We start from the raw sequence: 11,110 nt of genomic DNA on the forward strand, positions 1-11,110 counted from the left end.
GAAAACTGAGCATACTGAGATACCTAACACACAAGAAGAGCTACAAAAAGTACTACATGAGAAAGTTGTTGAATTACATGTCAAGATAGATCAATTGATTAAAGACAAGTTGATGGTAAACAACCTTCATCAAATGTTTATTATGGGTCTGAAGAAGAAGAAGATGAACCTATGTCTACTAGAGTTTCTGAGCCATCTATTCAACGACAGAAATCATTAAAAACAACCAAGTGTACTAAGATACTTGACATACAATAAGAGCTAAAAATTAATATCTAAGAAAGTTGTTGAATTACATTTTAAGATGGATCAACTACTGATTAAAATGGACAAGCTTATATCTAAGTCTTAGAGTCTCTGGTCTATCTACTCAATGATAGAAACATTGAAAACAAATACTGACAATAAGATATCTGACACAGAGCTGCTAGAATTAATATATAAAAAAGTTAATAAGTTATTTTCCTTGATGGATAATATGAACAAATAAGCAAGAATTACAGAGCAGAAATTACAAACCAAATTAGATAATATCATACAAATGGAGTAATCTTTTCCTACATTTTCTGCAAGAGTTACTAATTAAGTTAATATAGAACGACTGCTCCAAAAATGTTCTTTTTAATAAAGCATAATATCTAAATATATTTAAAAATGTTTTACTAATAAACAAGCATAATATATATTTGAAAAATTATTAACTAATAAAGAGGAAAATTTTAAAAATCACAAGAATAAACTAAATTAACAAATTAATATAAAATATGAGGAAAGTATGTATATCGAGATCGTATTATATAGATATACATATATTACTATTTAGAAACATATATAATCGTTAAATTAATCTCAAGAGTTTGTGTACTTATTTTCTTTAAAATTTGAATTTTATCTGAGCATATATAAAATTTTATGCCTACTTACATTTGTTTTACAATTCAACTGTAAAAGTCAAAAATCCAATTATCTCAAGCTCTTTATCTTTTCGAATATAATCATAGTTTATTATATAAAGTGTTTATAGGTTTTTTTGTAAAATTCGTTTATCCTATCTAAAAACGTATTCGTATATAAGATGAGAATATATGATTGAAATAATGCAGATTGAATCTCAGGAATATAACTGCTTTACCGTTAAACGGATTACTATTCGTCTCTGTATCAATGTAAGGACTAATAATACAATGTATTATTCTCTTAGTCGGAATAGTAATGTGTATATCGATGACAAAGAGTCTCCCAAGTATATCGTTATTATCACGAGAATGTTGTCATCGGATTAAGACTCAACCATTCGCGACGATACTCATTTATTCCACCGAGATTGCGAGAATTCAAAAAGATTTAACGTCGCATTACATTTAATTCTCTAACACGTACAGCTCACGCGATATAAATTATATCTTAAAGTCGACTTTAACGTTAAGACGACTTTACATTTTTCGCAGATCCGGCTCTAAATCTGCCGAACGAAGCGCGTAACTCGCAAAATTAATGCGATACGGGGGAATTATTAAAACGAGTCTCTGCCTCGCGCGAAAGTATAAGATAGTGGTGATATTCTCCGAATCGGTGTCTCCTTCTCTCTTATTGAAAGCAAGGGGATTGAGATCCGTTAAGACTTAATTTTCATGCAAGAGTATTAATCTTTGGCTGACCTCTAATCGGCTTTTGTTATACAAACTTGCGTACTTTGCGGTGTACGTGACGTAAAGTCAGCCGGGACCTGAGGTAGTAATGTTTGCTCGATCTTACCTGTTTCAGAGATTGCAATGGTCCAGCAGTGAGGCGCATCGCGAGCTTTGTTACTTGAAGGGCCGCAGCGACGACGAGTGCCAGAACTACGTGCGAGTGTTCGGCAGGCAAGGCCCTGATCGCTTTCTCGTTTGCGGCACAAACGCCTACAAACCGCTCTGCAGACAATTCACGATCAAGGTAAGCTCATAAGTTTCAAAACACACAGGTTGACTCTTAATTGCATGTCGAAACTTCAATGAATAAATTGAGAGAGGTTTCAAGACGAAAATGTAATTCTCTCTATGCTTTACATATTGCTTTACAATTGCAAGTTTTGATTTTAAAGAAAATAATTTTCAAGTTCGATAATGGTTAATAGTATAGCCGTTTTGAATAACTTTTGATTACATAAATTTTGTTACATCATTAATCAGAATCAAGTGCATTGCAGTAGTGATTTATCAAAGCACGAGTAAAAAAGATTTTATTGGAAAAATAGAAAATTATTGAAGCTGTTAAAGGTATAAATTTAAATAAATTTTTTTGAAAGTATAAAGATTATATTTTTTTTAAGCAAAATATTGTGTTTTTATTCACATTTCGATGGGTGCTGAAAAAAAATGAATAGATACAATGTACAGTACAATGTACTCAAAAAGCATGCAAACTTAAAACATAAATGAGATATTTCAATTAAAACATAATTAAATAAAAGAGGTATGTCAATTTTCGAACTTGTCATTTGAAAATGTCGCTTTAAGAAAAGATTTATACTATTTCACATTCATAATCTTTTTTTATTACACTATTAATAAAAAATAATTGAATAATTTTTGTATCATATAGAATATTTACTTTTTATTGACGCTTCGAACATTTTCTATTGTTTGTCACAAATTAAAGAATAAAATAATCTATATGGTACAATATAAAAAATTTGTTTTATGCTCTAGATTTAAAATGAAATATTGACATGCAATTAATGATCCCTGTATACTTTTCGACGTCGACACTCTTTCGCCTGTCAAGTGAATCGAGAAAAATATGAAGCGTATACGTATCGTATAAAATCAAGCGGTATTGCGAACGAATCTGTTAATGTGTAGAAGAACGAACGATTGACTTCGACAGGTAATTTTCTCAGAGAGATTCGAAAACGTATCCAGGAATTTAACCGCGCAATTGGTAAACCACATTTAACCCTTCGTGTTTGTAGAATATATACGGGAATGAGACGCCCCAGGGTTACCGCAATGGCATCGTTATATCCGTAACGGTATTGCTAACATTTCCTGAAAGTTTCATGCAATTCCGGCGCATGGCTTTCAAATTACATAACGCTTTCGTTGTGCATACGTGCCAGACCCGGAACCTTTATATTGAGTTACAAAATATCATAACGTGGCAATAACTAATAGTTATGTTTCGTGATACTTTATTTTGTCAATCAGTTAAATTTGGTAGACATTGTGAGGTATACAATTAAATATAATAACGATTACTACTTCGCAAAGTTTATAATATAATATACAAAAGGAGAAAAGAAGAACGGAATAGCTACTGCGTGTAAGTGAACAAAAATACATTTCAAAAATTAGTAATTCTTTAATCATAAAAATTAGTACTTCTTTAATCATAACATATCAGCTTCTAGTTTTTTAAATATATTTTTTAAATATGTCACACAAGTGAGATGTAAAATTTGAAGCAAAAAAGGAAAGCGCATATATACATATATTACACTTTGTACAGTCGAAGTGTATACATTTAAATAAAAGGAATTTGTACATTGAAAGGACAGAAATAATAAAGTAGAAAAATTACCAAAAGTATAAAGGGAAAAATGCGGAAACTCTATTCTTTAATAATTTTCTCTCTTGTTCTCAAGTACCTCAATTATTCGCTCTGGCAGTAATTTATGAAGTCTTTCTAGAATTTCTTTTTATTCTAATGTTACCCATTTTATCTCGCGCGTCTTTGATTCATTAATGGCTTGAAATTGCTTTCCACCAAAATATACAATTTGTGTTAATATTCCGTAACAATCTGCAATAAAATCTGGAAAATGCGCTAACCATATTCTAAAATAAAAAGTGTTTTTTTTTTCTTCAAAGATATTGTTTTACAGTTTTTCTGTGCGTTAGCATTTTCTCTTTTAGACAACAAAATTTGTCCTAAGCTGTATGTCTCTCTCTCTCTCTCTCTCTCTCTCTCTCTCTCTCTCTAAAATTTATTTTTAGAATATTGAAATTAATAATAGTAATTATTTTTTGTCTTAGATGAATTTGAAGTTATATATAGACTTCTCATTATATTTTATTCCGATGCAAACCGTCTTTGCCCATTTACTATCATATCCGTAATTCTCATTAATTACGTAATAATGTAATGTAAATTATCGTAGGAGTAATAATAATTATTAGAATCATTTAGATAATTTTCCGTTTGTATCATGTTTGTTCCATTTGTTTTTTCTTGGATTTATTTCTTGTAAATCATAAATGATCGGCTTGATATCGTATTATATCAGTGTTCTTTCCTTAACTATTTTTTTATTGAAGATACTCAAACTTCTGAAGAACGCGTCAGACATTTCTAATATTGGTTGAAACAACAACTTGTTGAACAATTTTCATCGCACAAATACGCGAGTTAAAAGCGATTTATAAAATTACTTCTTTCTGTGAAAGTATTGTAAGAATGTTTTTTAAATCACAATTTTGATTTGTAAAGTTTGATTTGTTTCGTTCGGATTCATTCAACTTGAAAAGCAAAGATTTCCCGTGGCAGTTAGTGATCGTAGTTAATTCATGGTGTATAAACGAGAAATCGAAAAAGGGAAATAATTAGCAAGTTTTGCGGGTGAGTGCTTTTCACTGGATATATAATTAAAATTACCGATCGAATAAGTTTTTGATGCGGCGCTCTGAAAGCGGTGCTTATATATGTAGAGCGAACGCAGCAAGACGTCGCGTCGCGGCGCCCTGCGTCTTAATAATGGCACGTCGTGGAAACGCATCGTCATGGTGGAACGACGACTAAGGTGGGCGGTGGATATTGCAAAAGGAAAAAAAAAAAAGGAAAAGTGGCACGAGGGCGTGATTTATCTGCTCGTATATCTTTTTCCTTCTTTTCTCCTTTCCCTTTCTCTCCTGCTCTCTTTCTCTTCCTTTCTTCCGATCTCAAACAGATGACGGGATTGCTGCAGGTGCAGAGAGACTCGGTAACTGGCATCAAGACGACGAGGATATATCTTTGTTCGGATGCATTCATTTATGGTTGAATTTTCGCTTTATGCGAGCGAATTATGACATTATAAAATAAATGAAAAGCAGACAAATTATATGGCATATCTATTAAACGAATATATAAAAGTATTTTAATTTTCAAGTACTAATTATTAAAAAATTATTAACTTCGAAGACTCATAATATATACATACTTTATACATGCTGAGATAAAGATTTCACTGCTAAATTCCGTTACAAGATCGTAAATGCAAAAAGATACAAATATTCTATATGAAAATATTCATGAATAAACGTTGTATTCATAGATATAAAAATGTGTGAAGATTATTATTAATATTGGGTTTTAGAAAATAAAATCGCTACGTATAACGTACAAATATGATTAAAACATGAAAAATAATTATAAAATGCTGCTTTGTTTAAATATCATTATTTCTTCTTTAATGATCTATTTATATATTTTACGTTTTTCATAATTGTGATTATTTAGATCAAAATAATGTGCGAATTTTTTACAAGGGAAATAAACAGATAATTAGAATTAGATGTTTACATCCATGTTAAATGTGAGTAACGGATACGAAGATTAGTATCGAAAGCGAGTCTATCGTGTACATGGCAGTGACATACGTAGTATGAGATTCGAATGTTACCGAGATCTTCCGGGGTAATCAACCAGTGGAACTTCTAAAGTTCTCGGGAAGACGTATCGACGAGTCTTCGTGAAAGTAACTAGCGTCTCCTTAGGATATCACGATACCTTATCATTCTACTTCCTGAGCGAAAGGGAATTTATTTTCCAACATAATACCCCTCGATCCGTGATGGAAAACTGATGCGCCGCCTTCTCACTTCTCTCACGCGAGGTCTAATTCCCGTCCACGAAAGCCAGCAATTTTTACTTCCGTATTATGCGCCATTAAAAACTCATCCGCTGCAACCGTGTGCACGATGGCGAATAAATCATACGCAAAGTAGGTCTGCTTTTCGCCGGAAGTTTTCAGTAAACACGCAAGATTTACGTCACGAGAACTTTTGAGAGAGGAAAAAAAAAAAGAAGAAACCGAAAATTTCGCCAAAAATAAATTTCAACGCACGATTTGATTGAACGTGACGATGCAAGATCGCGCTGTTTACAATTGCAACGATCAATACGATGCAAGATACGTGGAAAAAATAGCGTGATACTCGCAACAAAACTCGCTTTACAGATGGAGGATTTTACTGTTCTACTTTTTTGTTATTCGCTACGCGGACATATAGATGCATTTTTCACTTGGCCATTTTTTTGCAATTTATTGAAGATTCACATCTAGTAAAAATAATTTTTGAATAAACTACCATAGCTTTTATATTTATTGATCAATAATTGCTATTTATTCGCATAGAATAAAATACGCGTTATTTTAGAGTAAAAAATATTTTACGAAAACTTCAAAAATGCGATTTTATCGCTGGTAGTTTATTAAACTTGCAACAGATTACATGGAAGATTTGAGATTATGTTATGCGATTACGAAGATTGGTTGTTCAAATACTGATATTCAACCTACTTTATTTTTACCGATTAAGTTACAGTATGTTTATGATAAATTTTTATCAACTTCAAATTTTTATCTTAGTTTATCTTATGACGTATATAAATCATCCAATAGAGCAATTACGGTAATATAAGCACGAAGATTTTGACATTTAGGAATAATGAGAAAATTATTTGAATTGCTCAGTAAATTACATAAAATATCAAAATTATTTTAATCTTTTAAATACAGTATGATCATTCATATTTTAATAGAGACAAACTTATAAAAGCAAATTTATAATTTTAGTAACTTGGTCGTAATTTATGCAACTGATATTAATTTTGAAATGTATTTTTCTCATGAATAAAATTTTCTAAAGATATTTTACATCTTTGACGCATATTTTTATATACATTCTTCTTTTTTCAACGAGTAACAGATTGTGTTGTATGAACATATTATTTGTGAAAATACGTAGTTGTTGATTTAATTCTAACACAAAATAATATAATGCTAATATATATATAAAATAATAACGAAAAATTTGTTACGCTGACGAAATTATTTTTTATTCTTTTGACATTTTTCTAATTACTCATTGGTACAATTAATCGAGAACTCTTTGTGTAACATTAAATAGAGAATATAAGAGTAAATATATAACGTAACAATCTGTTACATTAAAAATTTATTAATAAATAACTGTAAAAAAGTTTTTTTGTAAATATTCGGAAGATTTAAACCGTGTATTTATAGGCATTGCGGAGATAAAAAATAATTATTTATTCAACAACTTAATAATAATTTAATAATAGAATATTTGAAACAGAGGGTGTGTTTTAAAGTTACACGCAAACCAAATTATACTAAAATATACGATATGATTTGGAAATATCATGACATCTTTAACAGTTTTGTAATACTTCTGGAAGATATTTAATACTATGAGGAGTAAAAGCAACATTATGAACTACTAATTGAGCCAGGAACAAAGCGCGCTCTGGTTATGAAAGAAAGATTAAGCACTACATAAGAATACGACCGTAACATCATTTTTTTTGCGGTACTAACCAAGAATTGATTTTTTTATGGTAACCATTACCTCACTACTCGCTTTAATCAACACAATCGGGTTAATATTGTAACAACAATAGAAAAAACAATTTTTTCTTAGTGTTTACAGTTAACGATGTTAGGTTGTATTTAATTACATCAATTAAAATTAATAAATATCAATTAAAGTTATATAAATATCAAAAAAAAATTAATTAAAGTTAATTAAATCTCAAAAATGAAAAACGTTTTTATAAATGTCGATGAAACAATTTATCGCAATGTATAAGTGAGAGTAACAGCAAAACTTGGAGAAATAGTGGATTAATTGCAAATATATTTTTTTTTATTCGGCGAGATAACGAAATGAAGCACGAAGTGGATTGTAAATAAATTGATTGTTATAGGTAAATGTCGACTCGATTAAATCAAACACGCGTGCTTGGATTGTAATTTTAATATTCAAATATCGATACATATCAAATAAATCATGTTACAATCGATGGAAAAAATCGACTGGAAAAGAAGAATAATGTGTGAAAGATGACGAGAATAAAAATAAATAAATTTTGAAGAAGATTTGAATAAAATAGCAAAAGTTTGTAGGGTAATCATAATAAATTGGCAATTACAGCGAGATAATCTGTTCTTTGTATATCCCTAAGGGAAAGATTGTTGTGTTAATGAAAAATTTGCTGGTGCAACAAACTTCTCGCGCACAATATTGTAATGGTTTTTTTTTAATCTTTATAAAACAAGTTTGTGTACCTATCCGCAGTAACATGAATCTTTTATGCCACGAAGCATATCCAATCGACGCACTTTGTGGAGTCGATGGATAGCTCAATTTTTACTCACAACGGATATACGTTCCACGATTTCGACCTGAATTCGAACAAAGCTAATATCTCACAGTAATCGAATAAATTTCCAATTCTAGCCGCCTCATTTCATGGCATTCTATTATGGAACGACAATGAGACTATACAGCAAAATCGTGACGTAATGAAAAATGAATTCAAAGTTCGTCGAGATTTCTCGATAAAATTCACCACAGCATTAATTTTAAGAACGTTTAAAAAAGAAATTTGACGATATAAAAAATATATGTCTCCATAATTCTTTTTTATTATGAAATCATAAACAACTGAATAAGGAAAATTTTATTCAATAAAATATAACAGCAAGAATAAAGTGTAATGAAGTGTACTCCACTATGTGAATGAATAAATATTATTATAAAACTTTTATAACGTTTTGAAAAATATTTCAATACAGTTTTATACAGTTTTTGTTATAATATTGGATATATAATGTGTTGGATAAGTTTTCTTGTAAATATATAAAGTATTATCTATTGATTGAATTTGTTAAAATATGTAACTGATTGTCTCACGTAACGTCATAAGTGTCCAATTTGAACGTCATACGAAATTCTTTAAGCGTCAATCTATCCTAAAAATAACCGAACTGATGTCTCGTGACGAAATCTGAAGATCTCGTGATAGAGTAGTGAGTAGAACGGATCTCAATTGTCGTTTCCCGCCTAATTCTCACGTCCAGTTGAGAAAATTTGACCCGTGACTTCTATTCGAGTCACGCGGTCTGATATGGCATCCGAATGTAAGAATCGTCTCTTTTGGTCCATCTTCTTCCTTTCCCGAGTCGCTCCTTCCGCCTCGTTTTCAACCTTCATGGTCACACCTCCTTCTCTCGTCCTCCTATACTAAAGCACTCTCTCGGTACGCCTTTAATACTCTATTCCCAAAGCATCTATTTCCGTGGCAGTCCTTTAGAATTTCTTTCGTTTCCCGCGCTACGCTCTTGCTACCGCTTGTCTTTGTGTTCCACCGGAATTCATTCGTCCCACGCCATTCCGGACGAGACACGGCAGTTTAGTCTCTTTCTGTCTCCCTTTATCTTTCTTTTTTTGTATTTTTTTACGTATACTTTTTTCATATTACTCTATCTAAATTCTTTTCCCTTCGATACTCTTCGAAATATGCGCATGGCACGCAATGTAAAATTTGATCAATATACGAGAACAAAATAATTTATATAGTTACTTGCAAAAATAAAGACATGGTACATAGTTCTGAATTTTTTAAAAAGACATGAAATTTGAAAATAATATATATTTATTATTTACTATTTAATATGTTTGATATGTAAAAGGGAAGTTAATGTAAGATTTTCTTTTAAAAGCAAATAAGGTTTAAATTCCACGTTATTCATTTAAAAAAATAAAACTATATTTTTCTTACGTCGAGAGAAATAATTATTTTTATCATTTATGTTCAAAGTTTTTTATATAAATGTATTTTTCTATCAATATCTTCTTTCTTCAAATTTGAATTTCAGATATATCTAAACTTAATAATGTTCAAACAGTGGAAAACACAGACTATCGTATTTAACTTGGTAGAATATTTTTATCTTCCTACACATTGGATATATTTTATACTGTGTGACGAATCGATATTTTTAGAAAAACGCTTCGTTATTCTAGCTTAATTCTGTGCTGCCGTTCACGTAAAATTTTTTTTTGTATCGTACATAAATTGCGTGCAAAAAATTGAATGATTATACAAGTTGATTCCTAAATAGGAGACACTAAGATACACTTATTTGATATTTCTCATTCTCTCTTAAGTTTTGAACCGAAAATCTATCCGAGATTATCAGAAAATATTAATAATTTTTTATTACTAATTATGAATTAATAATTAAAGACAAAGTTTCTTTTCTATCTGAAGCACATCTCAGAAACATGAATAAATAATTTTACCTTTATTTGATTTTTTATGATCTATACACACACCCACACACACACACGCGCGCGCGCGCGCGCGCACGCACATATTATTAATTTTGAAATTGAATGTAGAATTAATTATAACGTACTCAATTAGAAAGCTGCAATAAATAATGATTTTTCTTCAAATTTTACTCCATAATTATATTCATCTCACAATTAGAATTAAATTTTAAACAAGAAATCTGTTTTATAATCTCTTTTTTTCGCCTTTTATCATAATTACAAAATATCTTCTAGCTAATATATTGTAGTCAACAAATGACATTATTTAACTGTTTAATTAATATGTTTTATTTGCAGCTTTATGTATATAAAAACATACGAATTTATTATTTGTAATAAATAATTGAATGTACACAATAATGAATTATTTTATTGTTTACGATTTTAATATTTAATCTTACTTTTTGTTCATTCCATGTTTCTACATTAATTCTTTATCTTTTTAATCATTGCTCTCTACGTTTCTGTAAATTCACCGAAAGCTTCGTAGATTAATTCAAATTTGCATATATCTTTTTTATTTTTTATTTAATTTTATCTTGATTTACGAATAGATCTTGATGATCTTTTTTTCAAATTGATTTGGCAAATGAAAGTGTCATTGTTAATATATTAGGTGTACAAAAAAGTTCTGAGCTTTAGATTTGATACAACCGAAATAACAATTTAAATTTTATATATCTTCCCGCCCTTTTGGGGTTTTAAAACAGTAACATTTAACCTCC

General features: G+C 30.0%; 1 protein-coding gene across 1 annotated transcript in view; it reads left to right on the forward strand.

Moving 5' to 3' along the window:
- LOC108747011 (semaphorin-1A-like) overlaps positions 1 to 11,110 on the forward strand; it is a 227,487-nt gene that overhangs the window by 163,054 nt on the left and 53,323 nt on the right. The window contains exon 5 of the mRNA XM_018484219.1: positions 1,765 to 1,935. Coding sequence (XP_018339721.1) covers positions 1,765 to 1,935 — 171 coding nt within the window. The remainder of the gene's footprint in view (positions 1 to 1,764; positions 1,936 to 11,110) is intronic.

This window comes from Trachymyrmex septentrionalis, unplaced genomic scaffold, assembly GCF_001594115.1.
Source record: "Trachymyrmex septentrionalis isolate Tsep2-gDNA-1 unplaced genomic scaffold, Tsep1.0 scaffold107, whole genome shotgun sequence".
Classification (NCBI taxonomy): domain Eukaryota; kingdom Metazoa; phylum Arthropoda; class Insecta; order Hymenoptera; family Formicidae; genus Trachymyrmex; species Trachymyrmex septentrionalis.